At 41.3% G+C, this 19,884-nt stretch overlaps 1 protein-coding gene across 3 annotated transcripts in view; it reads left to right on the plus strand.

Annotated features, from left to right (window-relative positions):
• The first annotated feature begins 3,271 nt into the window (after positions 1-3,271).
• khdrbs3 (KH domain containing, RNA binding, signal transduction associated 3) overlaps positions 3,272-19,884 on the plus strand; it is an 89,695-nt gene continuing 73,082 nt past the window's right edge. For all 3 annotated transcript variants that reach the window (XR_003929015.1, XM_030064448.1, XM_030064447.1), the window contains exon 1: positions 3,272-3,688. Coding sequence is in view for 2 of the 3 variants with exons in the window: in XM_030064448.1 (XP_029920308.1) it covers positions 3,598-3,688 (91 nt within the window). In the remaining variant the exon portion in view is untranslated. The remainder of the gene's footprint in view (positions 3,689-19,884) is intronic.

Genomic DNA, 19,884 nt, shown 5'->3' on the forward strand with positions numbered 1-19,884 from the left:
TTGGCTCACAAAACTTGATTATTTTCATTGCAGCTGATGTATTGCAATCACTTAGTGTGTTCCCTGTGAAACGGGCAACCGTCATGAGCAAGACGTATAGACCGACAACTTTTGACTCCAAGCGTCGGTGACAATACAAGGCTTTGTTTATAATGACGAGGAGCAACAGATGGCAAGCATATCTATAAATAAGTCGCTCTTCTGAATAGGAGATTAGTGCATTTGAGCCGGTTTTTAATGGTCTCTGAGAGAGATTAAATAGTAAGCTGCTTCATAATGCATTTCTCTTTGCAGTGAATCACTCATAAACAGGCGTCTGGAAAGAATCAGTGAAAAAATCTCCAACATACTTAAGACAGGAAGTTATATTAACAAATAGCATGCAAATATAACACATGTCTCTTGTGTATGGCTGTAAAAATTTCATGAATAAGCTTCCACTCCTGCATAAAAATCACCGCACTGCAACCGGGCGAGTCATTTGAAAAGGTCATAATGAAAGCACTTCATTGCCTATTAAGTGCAGAAAGTGTTGCATTCATCTTCTCTCCTGCATTTGGATCATTGTTAGAAATTTCCATGATAACAAAGACCTCGCCGAACCAAAGGAGCGTATTCCCTTCTATTTATTTTCTTTCTGTACCAGATATAATCAAATATTATTTAAAGCCCACAGCAGTTATTCCAGAACACAAATCAAGCCATAAAAGTAAATAACCAATAGCACACTCCAAAGTTCATGGAGGATACAATGTTGATAAATATACATAAACCCATCTTGCTTTTAGCCTCTGGGTCACATTTTCTCCAAGTTATTGAAATAGAATGGAAGAAAAAAAAAAAAAAAGAACCATCTCAATTATATAACCAGTGCTGATCAGCCTACAGATAGCCGCCCACCTGAGGCTACCTCTGCATCCTCCACAAATATCGACAGAATTCTTATCTTTTTCCCATATTTTCTGACAAATATGATGGTTCGGCTTGTACACAAATCCTGTTTTTCCCAACCAGTGAGCACCTTAAACTGTTCACAAAGACACTTTACATTCAGTGTATGTTTCCAGGAACTGCAGGACTCATGATTCCTGATAAAGCAGATTTGTGGCTGTATATCGTTAGATATCTGCCGCCTGGAGTGGAAATTGCATCTGTGACTTTTTAAGACACTATTTTCACTGCCTTGTCATCCAACTGTTGTTATACAGGTGACACGCAATGTTTTCTATAAATGATGACAGAGACTTTTTATGGCTGCAAATGGTTTCGAAAGAACAAGGTTTTCTTATTTGATTAATTCATAGACACTCTCAGGAGAAAAAACATGCTTGACCTATGAGAAGGTTAATAGATTTCCTCTGAAGTATTGACAGGTTGTCTTAACAAGTAAAAGGAACCTGAGGAGTTGTGCAGCGCTAATCAATCGCTTAAATGAGTAAAGAGGACACTTTTGTAGCCTCTCGAGACGTTCATGTGGCTGCACTAACTCTTTACAGAACCAAAGTCATATACATCTAAAGAGGGATCCAGAAGAATAAGGCTGCTTAAATCTGCTCACATGTTGAAACTCAACTGAGAGATTAAGAAAATAGGAAATTCCTTAGAATATTAAGGGTGCCCCAGAACAAGATGGGGAAGGAAATAAAGTCATATAAAGTCAGTGCAGAGGTGGAAAGCAACAAAGTGCATTTACTCAAGTACTGTACTTCAATTCAGTTGAGGTAGTGGCACTTTGAGTATTCCTATTCTTACTGCACTACCTTTCAGACACATTTGACTTTTAACTGTGATCTGAAAGCTGTAGTTACAACTCTGCAGAAGAAGTTATGAAATGCAAAACATGTGATAAGATCGGTATATGAATCAGTTAGCGCTACATTAAAATACTTCTTACAGGTTAATGCACTGATAATTAAAGCTCTCACAGGAACCACTCTTCACAATGACTACTTTAACTTTAACTGATTCTGAAGTAGCTTTTACAACCAGTACATCTATGCTTTTACTTAAATAGAAGTTTCAATGCAGTACCTTTTCTTAGTGTTTTCATCGAGTATTTGTCCACCATGGTATGTATTTTTGCCTAAGTAAAATATTTTAGGAGTTGGTGTAACAATAGATATTTATAATCTTCTCTGATTTTTTTTAAGTTAACAATACTGTAGGAATATCTATGGTTCTGTTTTGTAAAAGGGATTTTTAATTTATTATTATTATTATTATTATTATTATTATTTTTTTTTTTTTTTTTTTTTTTTTTTTTATCAAAAAGAGTACAGATAAAACACCAAGACCTTTAGGCAGTCATCATTTGATGTAGTTTTTATTTGATATCCCTCTAAAAGATATCATTGGATTTCAATGAAGTACTTCTTTTTTTGATAGGGATAACATCTAATATTAGACCGGGGCTTATTTCAGCCAGGCATTTACACTACATATTGTTCTAAAATTCTTAAACATGTATGTTCTTAATAACAATTTAAACATTTCATTCATAGGGGTGAGTTGAGTCTAGGCAAAATGTGGCACTAAGCTGGCATAGCCTATTTTATCCTGACTCCAAATTTGATTTTGTAGCTTTCATTATTGTACCAGAGAGCAACAACCATGCAAATGTTACCAAAAATCTATCTGAAAGCTAAAAAGAAGTTGCATCAGGGGAGCAATTCAGGGCCAATGTTCCATCTAAGCTGATAGTTTGCTGACCTACTTCTAATAATTTATCACATATCAGTCAATGCTCCACTTTGGCCCTGGAAATGTAGGCTGTCTTTTTAGCAGGTTTGGTATTTTCTTTTTGGTAGATGGCATTATATGCGGGGACTTTGGCACAGCTTGTAGTGCAGTGCTATGCAATAAAAAAAAAAAAAAAAAAAAAACCTGGAAAAAAAAAGTCTGCAGGTTTTCATTCTCCCCAAATACTCCACCAGCTATTTTTACTGATTAGCACACCTAGAGCCAGAGAGGAGGGAACCAGCCAGACGAGCTGCTCTAATGTTTGTATCATCATCAATATCCTTCCATACAATAAGCCGGGTGTGTAAGTCTTGGTGGCAAATGGTATTAAATGTTGCCTAAGCTTAGGGCTTGCGAGGAGACGCCAGTGTTTATGTTGAGTTTATGATAATGAAATGATGATGGGCGGATTCAGCACCGCGGACAGCTCCAGCGTGACGCGCCGCCCCCTCCGCTGACTGCCTGTTGTTGAGCGGCGACCAATAGTTGGAGCAGCCGGGACTGAGCCTTAGTTTACCACTGGATACAACACAGGGAGCTTCAAAGAGCCTGTCCACCCAGAGAGGAGAGGACATTTCAGCCTGGTTGTGATGCATAACAGGGCTCTGCAGGCTGAACACAACTCCTCCGATGGGATAAAATCTCCTGGCCAAATTTAACCGCCTCCCCGCGTGCAGCAGCGCTTAACTGAGAAATGCTCGTGTAGCGACCGCGAATGACATTACTGTTTGCCTTTTTTTCCCTCTCAAGAAGTCTTTGTCGGTGCCGTAACTTGCACGGGGCGGGTTGAGCAAGTTTCATTGTCTTGATATTATACCGCAACAGAGTCGTTTACGCGGAGCCGAAGCCTAGGACGAGATGGGGAGCGAAAAGTACTTGCCGGAGCTTATGGCAGAGAAGGACACGCTGGATCCGTCTTTTCAGCACTCCTTGCGGTTACTGGATCAAGGTAAATGCCCGTGTTCAAACGCTGAGGCGAACTGGGTGCAGTGCAAGAGTTCAGGCCTGTTTAGAAACAGTTGGGGGTCTGTCTGGTGCTTAAATCCACATATAGTCTATCCACTTTTCAGATTTGAAGTTTTAGGTTTTTCTCGCCTTACTGGTGGGCTAAAATGTAAAAAGAGGCTTACAGAGTGCTCGGCCTGTATGAAAACCAGTCCGCCGCAAGTTATTCTAAAAGATTATACGGGTGTACTTAAAATTTCCTGTTTGGCCACAGCAGAATAATGAGGTTCTTTTATCATCATGACTGTATGTGTGAAGTTAACAAAGGTGCACACATATGCAGCATTTTGTAGTCTAATGAAGTCTGGGGTACAGTGCAGATTTGACAATAGACTGTAGATGTATGATTAACTTTTTATTATTATTTTTTTTTATTAATATTATTATGTCAAATAGATGTTCGGCCACAGACACCCAGTAGATAGGATATTGTTTGGTAGATCCTCATTTTTGTTTTTGGTTATGATCTGTTACAGAACTTTTGATGTTGTTGCTGTGCGGTGGGGGTCGACCACTCATTCTCTTCTATCTTGTAGTTTAATAATAGTGAAATCATGCAAATACTGGAGGGAATGGGCGTGAAAGCCAACAGCAAATCATTGGCATATATTCTGTCATTGAGTTAACCTCCAACGACTGAAACAAATGTGAAATTAAACTCCTCCTCAGATTGCACTCGCCTCCTCTCCCCTCCCCTCCCAATCAAGGGTCCCAGGACCCCACTTTGGGAGTTACTGAACTAGGCTGCTCTATCTCAGTTTGCAGGCTGCAGCCATCTCCGTACAGACATGAGTAAGCTATGATGTTAGTAGTGGGGGTGATTACAGTCTTATTCAAATGTGCATTTGCCCCCCCCTCGCACCCTCCCACCCCCCTGTTTGAAGAAGGTGACTTGACTGAAATGGAATTTGAATGGAAAGAACGGGGGCCTTGCAAAAGCAACTTGCAGACGCTTTAATTAATCCACCGCTCAGCCCGCTTTGAAGCTCTCTGAATTTTGCAAGCACTTCTCAGACGCAGCCCTGTGGATCTCCTCATGTGGGAAGTCCACAGGAATAGCATCCAAGTACATCCTTCAAGTACCACTCATAGGCTTCGTCTGGAGTCTCGCCGAATGTTTTTGGCTTTTAAGGTAGCAGACAAGGCACTACTGTCAACTGTAAACAATAAAGCTGAAATTGTGCTGCATTGTCACTAATTTCATTAATACAATTCCCACAACAAACCATATTGGCTGTGTATGCTGTCTGATGGTCATGTACTGCTAGTCACTGGTTACCCAACTAGTGTCCTGGGACGTCCCTGAGGATTCCAGCGGGTACCCATAGGAATAATTTAATTTCACAAATCTCTCTCTCATTAGAGGTCAGTGCAATGACAGAATGTATAAGAATTATGCTTTTTTTTAAATGGTAGGTTTCACTGCTTCTTCATTACCTACAGTAAGAATATGCTTTGTTTTGTGGAGCATAAGAAACTGCAAAAGTGTTTTCTTCACCAGTGGGGTTTCCTGGGACAACATAGTGTGAAAGGGGCATTTGAAAAAGTTTTTGGGCCCAGCGCTCTGAGTCCTTACATAGCCTATTGATAAAATAATTCCTCTGCATTGGTCTAAGTGTTTTTGTTTTGTTGTGTAGCAATCAAAACCTAAAGAGCCATTTTTTTTTTCAGCAGAGGGAATGTGAATTTTGTGATATCCAGACCTATTCCTCTTTTAATCTTTATTCTCTTGCTTTTCTATTCAGTGACATATAGGCTACAAGTGAACTGTTTTGTGGGCAGACTCATTTTCCTCTGTGCATCCTATGTTCTCTATATTTGTGGATGTAATGGTGTGGAAGATATCATTTGCGGAGTGAAGTGTGAGATTCCTGCAGTAGAGGACTCAGATTTGAACCTTGCATGGAAGTACTGAGGCTAATGCAGAGGCAGAGGAGCAGTTGTGAATATCTTTCAGTCAGCTGTTTCATGTAAGGTGAATTCATTCTAGTACGTAAGGAAGATAAGGCTGTATTTTACTCAGCACTTTTTGTTATCAGCTGGTTTCAGTATTCAAAACTGGGTTAGTCTTTTTCTCAGAACACATATTTCCTGCACCGATAGAAAGATTTGAATACTGAATATTTAATGCCAGTTGAAAGACACTTAGCACCCACTTCTTTGAGAGAGATTTTCTCATAGTCTTTTATCCACATTGTAGAATTATGACAAATATTGGCCGTTTTTCCTCAGTGAACACATGTAATAAAAATCATGGAATACCTATGAAACAAGAGAATCCAAAAAAGAAAAAAAAGATGGGTAATATTTTGGAATACATGTGCCCCATATTTTACACTCAAATAAAGCTGTTTTGCATACCTTCTAGCACAAGCCAGTGATATACCAGTTCTAATAAACTTAAGTATGTGATATTTCTGGTGGGGCAAAAGACTGCATTTGGACACCATCACATGCAGCGGAATTAATCCATGACATTTTATGAAGTAAACCCAACTCTGTGATGCACAAAATCTGGCCAAAACAGTATGCCACAACTCCAAAACTGTAAATACTGTTATCTCTCTCTTACACAACAGATGGCATGCGATGCAGCTTAATAGAGCACTTCTTCTGCCATCTTGCTGATGAGCTCTGGACTTGATTATGCAATTGGCAGGGGATGCAAATCGAGCTAGAATAACTAGAGTCGGCATGCAAACAGTGAATATGAGATTACTCCAGGTCTGGAGAGACTTCCATTCATTAGAAATTAGGAGACCATTGTGTTCAAAGCTTGGGTACTGGGCAGGCTGCTTTGATAAGTTTAGGCCATTTGCAGCTCTTCTCCCACAAGAGCGATATCTCTGCCCTTACGACAAGCTTTGTACCGTCACACTCTCTCAGCAGCACTCACTTTCACTAGTGGAGCAGCCACATGTGGAGCTGCAAATATCTTAAGCCAAAACAAGAGACAAATAGGACCAGCAGCGTACATCCAGGAATGAAAATACCTCAGCAGCATACTAATAAGTGGCTTCTAGGTACTGTAACACCGAGGGTGGCAATAATCCATGAGGTGCATCCATCATTTGGAAATCACTTCTAACCTAAATGGCGATGAATTTGGATGCATTAATATTCAGCAGAACGCCATGCTAGTCTGCGTGAAACAGAAGTAAGAATTTCTATTACATTTGGGACTACGATTTATTAACTTGGTATGTCTTTATTCCATTTTTAACACTGTTTGCTTTCAGACTGAAATAACCTCTTTCAGTTTGACAACCGCATACTACAGACAGCATGTGGAAAACATCATTATTTTTGTAGAACTATTATTATTGCGCTGGAACTCACATTGCTCAAAACTGAAATCAATACTGTCTTTGCGCTTATTTCCTAAAGAAGTAGCTGCAAGCAATAAGAAATTCAAAATGTACAATCATGAGCTGTACCCAACCTATTCTGTTTCTTGAGCATGTTTCAGGACCCCTGGCCCAGTTTGGAGGCTGAAACCCTCAGGCTGCATATAAGCTCCATCTCTCCTGGTTTATAATTGGATGTTCCCCAGCAGGCGCCCTCCACAATGTTTGCATTACCTTAATGACCTCAGCTAGCTTGGGTTAGGCCCCAAAGGGTAAAAAAAAACCTTTAAGCAAATCATCCCCACAATACATTTTTCGGCACAGATTGAGCAGGTGCGGAAAAGTATCCTTATTTCAGATGTGCCGCCCCATAGTTAATTTATACGTTTCCATCTCATCAACAGAAGGGAGGGATATTTTTAGCCATACTTGAGTTTTGCCCCAAGTGAGTGCAGTCTCGGGTTAGAATGCCCAGAAGTGAACAAAAATAAGCCTTGGCATAGGATCAAAGGCAGAGATATCGTTTTGTTGGGAAAACAGTGCTTGATAGCGATAATGATCTGTGGATCTGTGGCTGGCCGACACGCTGAGCCACACAGTGAGATAACGCTGCAGCCACAACACTGAACCCGTCTGAGGCCAAGAGCTGACCGGCTCCGTGATTTGACCTACAGATGTAGTGAACTTGCGAGTGAACTGTAAGGGGGCAGACGGAGAGCCCTGGAAGATCGCTTTGCATTCAGGCGAGCGATGCGAGGCTGCTGAGTGGTGCTGTGGCTGAGAGGTGTTTGCACAGCTCTGTCTCTGCTCTCCGGCAGCTCCCACTGGAATCCAGAGGTGAAATGTAGGCCATGACTAACACTGGCAGACCCCGGCTATAAAACCTAATGGCACGTCGTTTACAGACGTGATGAGTAACGTGCCCGCATTGATTTCCCTGCTAATGTCTGATGCATGTTCTCGCGCTTTATTGCAGTGATAATGAGTTGATGATGCTGGAGTTCAAATGTGTTCTGACTCGCATACAGTGGTTGTGACATATTAAGGTTCAGAGCAGTTAAAATGCCAAATGTTCAATTGGTGCAATTAGGAACATGAGTCATCCATGCTAAACCTTGCGTGTAAACAACATACATAGCGAGACGTAATTACTTATTAATCATAACTGTACTGACAGGAGGCCACATGGAGTCATTTATTTTTGTTTCACCTGCATGGGAGTAATGTAGTTGTGATGTAGTTAGAAAAATATGGATGTTGCCACAAACAAAGCAATTCCAGTGGCATGCAAAGTGACCAAAGCGCAAGTGGTCAAGAAAAACCCAAGACAGACTGCATTTCCCTGCCTTGTTCCTTGTCTTACTTGTCATTTAACCCTTCATGTATTTAATCATCTAACTTTCCACCGCAGTTTACATTTCAGTGCATTTGCTTTAAAGTGAAACCCTCTGACCTGGTTAAGGAAAAGTGCTGGAAAGCTTCAGTGAAAGTGTTGAGTTTCCTGAGTCAGTCACCTTACCTGTGGAAAGGCTGAGCGGCTGTTTTGAATTTTAAAATTGAAATATCTCAGCTTTTTGAGGGTCCCCTCCTTGACTTTTTCCTGGATCTGCTTTCTGTTAAACACTAGATTTTATTGGTGACTTGTTGGCCTTTTCTCGGATGTTCAGAGCGCGGCCATCATCCTACAAGCAATCTCATCCCCATATTGCATGGAATATGGACCTTACCTGACAGAAAGCTAGCCTTGGGCATACCTTGTTGATATAGTGTCGAGGCTGTCAAATTACCATGTAAAACATGCTGCTTCGGAAAAAACCTGCCGCATTCATATTTCAAACGCCATGAAGACGTGCATTTTCCTCCACTTACATACATATATTGCTAAGGGCCTGCCTTGAGCTGTCTGCAAGGGTGGCTATCCGAGTGCCTCTCATTTAAAGCATCCAGCCAAGGCATCTTAAATAATGCAAACAGCACTTGTTTAGAGAGGGTGGGTGTATTTTGCTATTCTGGATGCCTGGGTAGGAAATCATTGAAAGGTGTGTGCAGCGAGATCCTCATAAAGAGTCAGCGCAGACATTTAATTGGTGGACAGACTCCGAAACGAGCTCGGCCCCTTCCTCACCTCAGCAATGCACAAACGGTCGCTTTCACTGTATGGCAAGACGGAGGAAGAGCGCCCTGCTCCAGGCTTTCCTGCATCACTTATGGATCCATTAATCATCATTTTTACTGGATCATAATGCTGTGCTCCGCGCTGCCCAAGACGAGAGCACAGACAGACTAGGATTACAATGGATTAGTATGAAAGCAGGAGAAACCCCCAGAGTGTATCCATCTGTCTACTGTACCTAAGGGTGAAAGACAAAGGGAGAGGGGGAGGGGGAAGAGGGTGGGTGGGAGTGGATTGGGAGGGCTGTAGAGAAAGTTCCTTTCTCCAGAGAAAAGTTATTTGTAAGGGATTGTACCAAAGTCAGTTATAAAAAGAAAATTCAATCTGTAGGGGGAGAAAAAAAAAAGAGGAACGGAATGAAATGGGAGTTGAAATCGAAAAGAAAAAAAGTGGTAATGGGCTGCACTGTCGTAGATGTGTTACTGACAAATAAAAAAAAAGTTCAGGTGTCTTAAAAGGAAATATGATAGAAAAACCCAGGGCGCTGTTGACCCCTGCTTTCATACCACAGTACCTCAGCCTCTCGCACTCTCATTTTCCATGACTAAAACACATTTTCGGATATGCGGGTGTGCGTGCATACCCTCAAGTGGATTGCTGAAAGGAGTGGTGCGTCTCATATATGACAAAGTCACTGCTGTGATGAAAGACAAGAGTGATTTGTCAGCTCCTCAAAGGATGGGAGTAGTGTAAATTTGTTGCTTATTCATTTTTGACACTGTGCTAGCGTTTCAGACCCAGCCGCCGCTCCACACACACACACACACACACACATAACAGCCCTCTCATGTTGAAAAGTGCTTCAAAAAAGTCCCTCAGCTGATTCAGTGCAGAATGACAAGTATGTTCAACCCAGCTGCTCCATTGTCTGCCCTTAGATATGAATATGACTACGTTTCTGCGCAGTGTATCGGATAATCAAACGCTGTGTTATCATTCAGTTTCTTCTTGGCAATTGTTTTGTGGCTTCGATGAGGCAAAGGCTGAGTTACTGCAGCAAGTGTTTGACTTTGAAGCAGTTTGCTTGTTTTCCCTTGAAGGGGGGGGCTCCTTCTGCGCCCCTACCTCGATCTCCCTCTGACATCCACTGCCTCCCTTTTCCTCTTCTTTATTTATATCGTTTTGTGTGGTTGGCACCTCTATAGAGAGGATTGCGCTGGATTAGCTTCTCCGCCTTCCCAACTGATCCGATCCATTTTGTGTAATCCAACTCAATTTAATTATGTTTATCGTTCCACCTCGCTGGCGCTGAGGAGCAGCAGCACACCTCTACCAAGATAAGCCCTGGGACCTTGTGCCTTTTTACTGGCAGAGTGTCTGCCTGAGCCTGTTGCTTTATAAACAGATGGTGTAAGTCACCTACACTCTCGGTAAATACAATGTTAGACATCATATTATGTTTTAGAGCTCCTCTCAAACATGCCTCGGCACTTATTGTGGCATATCGGCCGAGAAGAAGCCATCCAAGGTTGCAGATCGCGGCCTCTCTTTTTTGTTGATTGGGGAATTTGTGCAGTTTAGCACGTGCAGTTCCCCCCAATTCCACTCCGCCCTCTTTTGATGTTGCAGCGGTGGGAGAATTAATGTGCCCACTATGTATACAGTCTCCTTTATTACTTCTGTGAGTCTAATCCCTTGCATGCAATATCAAAAGCTCACAATAAGAATCTAAAAATAGTTTTTCAAGCTCTCTGGTGGTAGATGCTGTATAGTCGGTAGGCACAATTCAAAGGCGCACTGTGGGGAAACAGAAACCCTGACCATGTTGAAAATCTAACTTTTTCTTCTCTCTGAATGCAGCAATTGTGCCGCAAACAGCATTAAATTTTGTTACGAGATTAAATGTATTCAGGCCCTTCGGCTACTGCGCTCAGCATTTCTATATGAGCAGGAAATGCCTCCATCCTTTCTCATCCAGTTGCAGTGTTGGTGTAGTCATGTGTGCTGAGCACCAGATGTTACAGCCCAACAAGTACTGAGGAAGAAAAGGAAAAGAATAGACCCAGCTCTGTTTCCTCTCTTGAATGTTCCTCTGTCATCTGCGCCGCCTCCATAAAAACTCTGGTTTAATACGCTTGGGCTAATCTATTATTTTAGACCTTTTTTTTTTTTTTTTTTTTTTATTGTGACGGGTATAGTCTGTTTTTTGTATTATTTTTTATTTTTATGCTATATTTTAACAGGGGAGTTCTGTTTAGATCTACAGTGCTCCTTTTCAAAGGCGCCCTGTCAGAGCAGCCTAGCACACAACACACAAATAAACTGACAGAGAATGGAAAATACGCATACTGTACACATATTTCACACAGAGCATACTTATGACTTGCAAATCCCACAGTAAAAAAAAAAAAAAAAAAAAAAAAAGTCAAATAAAATAAAGGTTAGATTCTTCTGTCACCATGCCTAGAAGTGTCATTTTGATATAATGGAAGGAAACAAAATATATCATAATGTGGCTGCTCTCTCAAAAGTAACTATAAATTAATAACATTAATCTTCTTTTCTAAGTATTAAATGTCCTGCTCACCTTATAAAAACTGAAAAAAAAAAAAAAAATCAGAGCACAGGCTTTGGTGGTGGTGGGTATGAATCTTTAATGAGTGAGGGCGGTGGGATATCAGTAAATGAAAGTTAAGTGCATTTTCTGGGTTTTTGGAGCAGGAAAAGTTATCCTGTAATGTACTGAGAAAGGAGGAGATGGATGCTCGTTTACCACCAGTGCCAAGAGACCTTTCCCCGTGTCCTGCTGGGCTGCTTGCTTCACTGTGTCTCCCGTCTCTATTTTAAGAGCCTGATATTAAAGCCTAATTGTATTCAGATTTTTCGGGGACGTCTCCCTCACTCTCTCCCTCTCTCTCGTCCTCTTTTTGTCCTGAAGAATAGCACGCCAGCGGACTTGTTAAAAATAAAAACATAGCATGCGGTGTGTGATGCATAATTTGTAAATTTTCTGAATTACAGCTGTTGAGCAAATTTACTCTAGACCTATTGAACATTGAACGTGAGTGAACTCGTCATTTCCACTAACAGCTGCCAAACGCGGCATCATTGTATTTTTCTCTTCTTTTTTTTTTCCTGTTTACACGTCACTGTTGTTGTGTGAGCATGTAAAATGCTCATTAAGTCTTATAGCCAAACCGTAAACTCGGGGTCAAGTGAGGATGTATTCTCCTCGTAACAAGCACAGTTATCCAGTCTCTCCTTGGTAATACAATCACTGGGTTGCAGCTGTCTGTTTGGTACCAAAACTGATGGCTCATATTTGGTCCTTGACCCGGCTATTTGGCTGCGCAGCTTGTTAAAGTTTGACCTGGGATTTGCCCAAAAGAGGCTTGTTAAAGTTTGACCTGGGAGTGGATCTCTCTCTGCTTGTTAAATTTCTCTCTCTCGCACGGTGGCCATCATTACAGAAAATGTTTTTTTTTTTGTATGGAGTCACGAATTCCTGTTTTTTGGGGGGGTTGGGGAGGGGTTGTTTTGCTGTTGTTGTTGTTGGTTTTTTTTTTCAACATATATACATATATTGATATATATATATATATCATCACCAAACAAAAATCTTGCAGCATGCCGGGAGGAACACATAGCTCACGCAACAGCAGCAGCACAGACTGGGCTTTTTAATTATACAAACATGTCTGAGAGGCAGAGCTGCTCCGGGGTCACACACAATCTCATTGGTTCAATTCAGCCTTCATGGGCCGAACCAAACAAGCTGTTGTTCTGGTAGGCCTCAGAAGCTGTGTCGTCATTTGTATTGGATTTGTTTGCATTTTCAAAATAAAGTGTCTATGGGAAAAATGAATGGAGCTTCCCTAACTCCTTCTAAATAATTCAAGACATTTGTTTGCTCATTTTGTATAACTTGAACATGATGGGTATAGGTATGATGCTCCTCCTCTTGATACTTTTGTAACCCTTGAACAACGACAGGTATTTTTTGCAGCTGGTCACAAAGCGACCAGCTACTTATCACGCCATGGTGTTAGCATTTTGCAAGCAAAATAATTATTTGGGTCCAAAAGTGGCAGCAGAGTCCCACTGAAGAGAGAAATCCCAGACTGTGACATGGATGATTAGCCTATGAGAAAACCCCATGGATTTTCCTCACAGAGAAATTGTTTTGGATCCAGATTCCATATTGGGGAAATATTTGTAGTCGAGATATGCCTGACTTGAGATTTAAGGCCAGTAAGTAGGAGCTAGCTGTTAATATGTAGCCACTGTGCTAAGCGAACTCAGGTAAATGAACACACACACACACACACACACACACACACACACACACACACACACACACAAAAAAAAAAAAAACTTAGCTACTTAGCATGCTAACCTTCTGGTATCATGAATGCCAAGGGTGTGAATGGATACAAAAAGAACACGCTGTCTCGTGTATTTTTATTTGTTTTTCTAAAAACAAAGGTTGTTTCATTTCCATTCAAGCGTGCCAGTTTTCCAAGGGTAATTAGCTTGCCCTCGATAAAACCAAACATGTAGCTTTCGGCTCTGCCCACTGAGGTTCAGTTTGACCAATGAGGTTATGCCTGCCTCCGAGAAATGCTTGCGTCCAATCCGCAGCAAGGGCAGATATTTATTAGGGGGATTATTCATTAGGAGGGGAACCAGAAGTATCACATCTCAATCCGTAGCCGTCATATGCAATGTATCCCTGACAAAGATGATGCTAATTACCCTCAGCAGACAGTCCACACAGGCAACGCCTCCCGTGCTGGTGTGTCAATGGGAAGCTGCAAGACATGACTGGATAGAAATCAAGCTTATAGATCGGTGGTTCGCACGCTTCCACCCATCCAGTGGAGGGCCGGGGTTTTAATTGCTGTCTGACCAGGCTTGCTTCTGTGTGGAGAGAGGCCTGTTGATAGGAGAAGTTGGGGGAAGGGATGCTTTTCTCTCTCTGTGGTTGTTGTATTGACAGTTTCTCATCCTGGAGGAACTGATAAGAACACAGGAGCCATACACATAGAAGAGTGGATCGCATTTCAGAGCCAGGATTCGGCGCTGTTTTGAGCCTTACATCCTTCCCAGTGCAGCCTTGAGAGAGTGTCTGTGTCAAATAAGCTCAGCAATGACACCATGTGCGACAGAAAACTCTGAACCATTAATTTGGGTGAGAGGTCCTGCGCTGACAGTCATATCCACTATTTGAGGACACAAAAGCGGGTTGACACCTGACAGAGGCGAGCAGTATCACTCCACCATCGCAGCAGAAAATACCAGGGCAGATGGCTATGCATGAGCAGGGACCCTGTGCTGCAGATACCGTATATGAAACAGCTGCACGCACAAGACATATTCAAAATCAATGAGCAAAAATCAATTTATCAAATGGAGCCCAAACAAAGCAGCCCTTGTTGCATGTTTTATATTAAGTCATTATTTCAGCCCCCTGTTACACCGCACAAAGCAGTATTATTATCCATTTCATAACTTATTAGAAAGATCTATAATATTGTCGATATATTTTGGTCAATAATTGAGATGAATTAAAATTTAGTTAATCTGTCAATGGCGGGGTATGGACATTAGTAAGAATTCCAGGCCCAATTAAAAAATAAATCATCACTGTACAGCTATACTGTAATAATATAACAGGATAATTTACAATGAAATATAAATAATGTTTTTTAAGGCTGATACTCTTTTTTTTTTTTTTTTTTTTTTTTTTTTTTTAGCCAACATTTTGTGCCATTATTCAATATCTTCAGATTTAACCATTTTAGTAGACATTAATTGTCCCCCTTGAATGTAGAATTTAATAGAAAACAGCATTCAGACCATAATGGGAGACTGAAACCCTCCACTGAAAGCAAGAATAATAAAATTCTTAGGTTAGGTGTCCCACCTCATCTATTCAAAGACAGGGGGAAACATATTATTTATTTACACAAATAACATGCAAAGGAAATAATTCACTGCAAATTAATTTTATGTGGCTGTGGTCAGGGAGGAATCACTATCTTGCCAACAGTGCACCTTATCCGATGTATGATGTATGTTACCACGCTGATATTTCAGTCTGACCCCAGAATAAAATGCCATCATTCCAAACTGCTGAGTTATTGCCCCCTGTACCCCATAATGCCCCAGGGGCTAGAGAATCTACAGTCCGATTGCACTACATGTGTCATAGATCTCATTTTCTGGAGTACATTACCCCTGCTGAGCTACTGTGGTCACCCAGTGAGAAATAATTGGGACCCCCGCTGAGAGGGAAGAGACAAACTTAGGAAAGCCATCCTGTGTTCATCACAAAGCGCCTCTGAAAAGTAATCTTCCCTCAGAGTTAAAAGTGCTGGTCTTGTTCCTTGCCTTTTTTCATTTAATTTTACCGACATCTTGGGTGCTAAGTGGTCATTGTCGTGGTGTTTTTGCACTTTACTCCCCAGAGATCCCCTGTCGATCAAGCAGCGTGTCCAGGAGAGACAGGAAAGTCCTAGAATAATACGAAGAGTTTTATTTGCTAACTTCACATGATTTTGTGTGAACACGAGTGCATGTACGTGTTTGTGCTTAGACAAATTAAGCTCAGACGCCACTGCATAAAACATTAGCTCACATCTTCTCTCCTGTGTCATATAGACCAGAACCACCTCTACTGTAGCATTATTCAGTTCCCATCTACTGAGACGGCCTGGAAGCCCACTGTTCCCTTCACATAACACAAATAACCCCCCTGGCAATTGGTAGTGTCTGCCTCATTATCATATTTATTTAAAGTATCATATGACCCATTTCATTCCAACATGGGTTCTCTCGTCATGATTGAGTAGGCCCATATTTAAGGGCAGTCTCGAGAGATAGTGCTGTGCATAATGGGCACATTACTATTAAGCATAGTCACAGACCTGTCCTTGTCATTAAAACAAAACAGAAGAAAAAAAAAAACGTGAAAAAGACTCTCTGTTCTTAGCTAAGTATTGTTTCGGTTTACAATGACAAGCAGATAACTTCAGGAAATGCAGACTGTAAAATGGAGCCCTCCTTCTTTCCAAGCGGGGAACGCTGGAAATCCTACTCACAGGATCAATGATCTGTCATGTAAGTAATTTGTAATGAAACACTTTCTTTATATCAATATGTTTGCCTGGTGGTCAGTGATGTAGTTTATAGAGCCAGGCTGGTGAAAGGAAAGGGCTGCGGTGCCGTCCTCTGTAACCTGACCAATCTAATGGGGCACATCTGATGGATGGCCATGATTTCACCAATAATACAAGGAGAAATCTGTCTGATTGCCAGCTATACACATCAGTGTAACCTTTAATGGCTGAATCTGTCACTAAATGTCTAAAGCTCGTCCACAATGGCCACTGGCCTGTGGCTGGTACTGGAAGATTAACAGCAGGCGACTAGTCTATCTCTGATCGGAATTATTGAATGGCTTCCCTTGGATACCTTTCTCGGGGTTTGGCCATGTCTGGGCTATTGATCCGCTGCTTGCAAATTTATGGTTATGTTTCTTCAATTTGCACAAAGGCAAAAACATCATTGTCTCAGCTGGCATCAGTCATTGACTTCCTGCAGATGTGGATGCAGCAGTAGACCGGAGCTGTATCCATCCCTCGCTCCCAGGGGTCCGACCCTCTCCTTTAGTGACAACGTGAATGTCATTGTTGTTATTTTATCCATCTAATTGACCGTGACCTTCTCATTGCTTTACATTTAGGAAGCATTTATTGATAATTCTTGCTCTCAGCTCCTTTAAATACAGTACATGCGGATATCATGATATGGCTGGATACTTCAGCGCTGCATATCACTGATGTGGAGTTTCAGAGAGCATGTAAGACAAAATGGAGATTGTAAACCTGTCAGTTTTTGTTACGACGGTTTTTGTTAGGGCACACTTTATTAGGAAGTCAGGACAGGTGATGTACTGCCTCTGCCAAGCACACAATGTCCAGAACCTGGACAGAAGGCTCTTGTAGGCTGTGTGGCACCAGAGCCACAGTGATTTCCCTTGCATCTTAACCCAGCCCCAGCCCTAGCCCTACCTTTAGCTTTCAAATTGATTTAACCTCAGCCCTGGCCTTATAGCCCCAGATTTAGTCCCCTCCGACCTGGCAACAACATCCCAGACCCCTCCCCGTGCTGTCTCGTTTAGCTTCAGTGCATGGGGTTTCATTACCTCTGTCTTAGTCAAATGGCTGCGAGCTCTGGACTGATATTTCAACTGAGACATAATTAATGAGATGTGAATGTCTGGTTCTCTCTCCTCTGAGCAAAGCATTGAAAGACGTCTACAGGGACTCAGTATAGGAGCTAAGACCGGCAGAAAGAGGAGGATATTCTTAGCTACTGAGGTGCAAGAGTGCTGTACAATGCTTTGGCTTTATGGACCTTGTTAGCAAGTAATTTAGTGTTTGTTCTTCGGAGAAACATATGGACTTCATTGGCTTTGAACTGCCAGTACTGTGACTGTCAGCAGTTCTCAGTGATACAAAAGGTCTGCTGGGTTACAGTTTTACATCATGCCTAACACACAATGCCAACCTATCTTTCAATGCAAACTTTTGTATTTTTTCAGATGAAACACACTTGAATTTAGAATGTCTAAACATACACATGTCCATGTATAATCTGTTAACTTTGAGCAAATACAGTATCATGATGTTTGATTGTTCTTTATGAATGCAAAATAGAATTCAGACACCTGGAGATACAGCAAACTACTGCTTTTTAAAACAAAATTATTTATTCATTCATTTATTTATTTACTTATATTCCTGGCCTGTGGAATTATCAGCCATCCCACAGTTACACATGTCATTTCAGTGAGGCTTTTGTTATCACATCAGGTGAAACATCAGAATGCACAAAAATTGGATTTTGCTCAGATTGCTATCAGATATGCAGAACCAAATATGGAAGTGGTCAGGCTTGCATGCTGTAGCCTGAATGCAAAGCAATCCAACCATGATGCACATGCAAGCTGTGCAAACAGACTGAGAGGAAGAGCATGAAAAAGTAGAATGCATGCATTTGCGATGACATATTATTTTATGTAGTCATGCACAGGGTTATCGGTTCTTTGCTCAGACAGTTCATTCTTTAAACCCTGTGGAAGCCAGGGTAAAAAATATCACAATCACAAGTAAGCTACTGTAGCGCAAGCCCTGTGGCAATGCTGAAATCATTGTAAACATTATAGTGTAATGACTGCTTTGATACTGTATAGGAAGACCGTGGTATTTGAGTCTTTCTTCATATCAGTAACTCCAGTGCAAATACTTAGAAATAATAACTTTTTTACCTCTTAAGTTTTATGTCATGCACAGCGATTAGCTGAAAAAAAAAAAAAAAAAAAAAAAAACAGTTACATAGTCTAAAGTAAACAGGCAAGGGCGGGGCACTTCATAAACATTATGCAAGTAATTTTGTGAGCTGACAGGGTGTGATTTGAAGACTTGATGGGGCATGAATATAAAAAAAAAACATCTAAATTTTGATTATTTTGTGTTCATATATACTCTTTTAGTTGCTTTAAGTAGGATGAATCTCTACCCTGCTGAGGCTACTGTATTTTCTCACTGTAAACAGTTTGAACAGAGTTATTTCTGTATACTGTGCATATGCCCAAACAACAGCACAATAGCCACATAATGTGTGTATGACCTTTAGCAGCTGAGACTCCATCCGATTATCACCTACTCACAGTTGTATGTCCTCCAAAGCCGTGTTTCACACCCAGACTTTCACAGTGATACTCACTTTATGGAGAGTTGAGCTGCCAAGTTTCATGCATACACTCTTACTGTAATCTGTGATCTCAAGAATATAACAACAGTGAAGATCTTTTTGTCTGGATCCTCCAGTGTAATTGGTTTGAACCAGGTGAGCCTGATGACAGCACTGGACTGCTTCCTACATTTTCATACCGGTGCTGTCATGCTAATGATATAGAGTGGCTGGTGATGCACTGAGGCAGTGCAGATGCCTCTGCCATGGTGTGAGAGTGCTTTCTCACTTCCAGATGACATGAGGCCACATCTTCAATGTGTTACACTGTGAAATGTCATCTTGAGGAGTATGCGTACCCCTCAGAGTCTCTTGTGTTTTCTCACTTTTACAGTCTTATTTGCTCATAAGTTTCATACCACAGTCAAAGGTTACTGTCAGATGTGACAATGCTCAGAAATAGAGCGCTGTCCTAAATTCGATAGTTAGGGAACAGTAGGGATGTAGTCGGAACAATGAGCGATGTCATACCCGGTGGTAAAGATGCACAGCAATTGGGAACCATTTCATTTTTGGTATTACTCAGCCTATAAATTTCTCCTCTCCTTGGATTTTTCCTGTTGACATTTTCCCTGCTCTGGTTGTTTGACTGAAGTAACGTGCCAGTGGGTGACAACAAGAAGCAAAATATGGTTTACATGTTTCATGTGACACTTCAATTTCCTCTCTGTCAATCAGTGCAGCTGCTCTATCTCTCTTTTTTGCTCTGCTAGACTGACAGCTCATGATAGATCTGGTTCTCGGTTAGCACCAGCAAAGTGTGATTACACAGAAGAGCATGCAAATACATGCAAGCATGCACTTGCACATGCACATGTGCAGCACACATACACCCACTGCATATGTATGTCCATGCACAAA

Source organism: Myripristis murdjan, chromosome 11 (assembly GCF_902150065.1).
Source record: "Myripristis murdjan chromosome 11, fMyrMur1.1, whole genome shotgun sequence".
Lineage (NCBI taxonomy): Eukaryota > Metazoa > Chordata > Actinopteri > Holocentriformes > Holocentridae > Myripristis > Myripristis murdjan.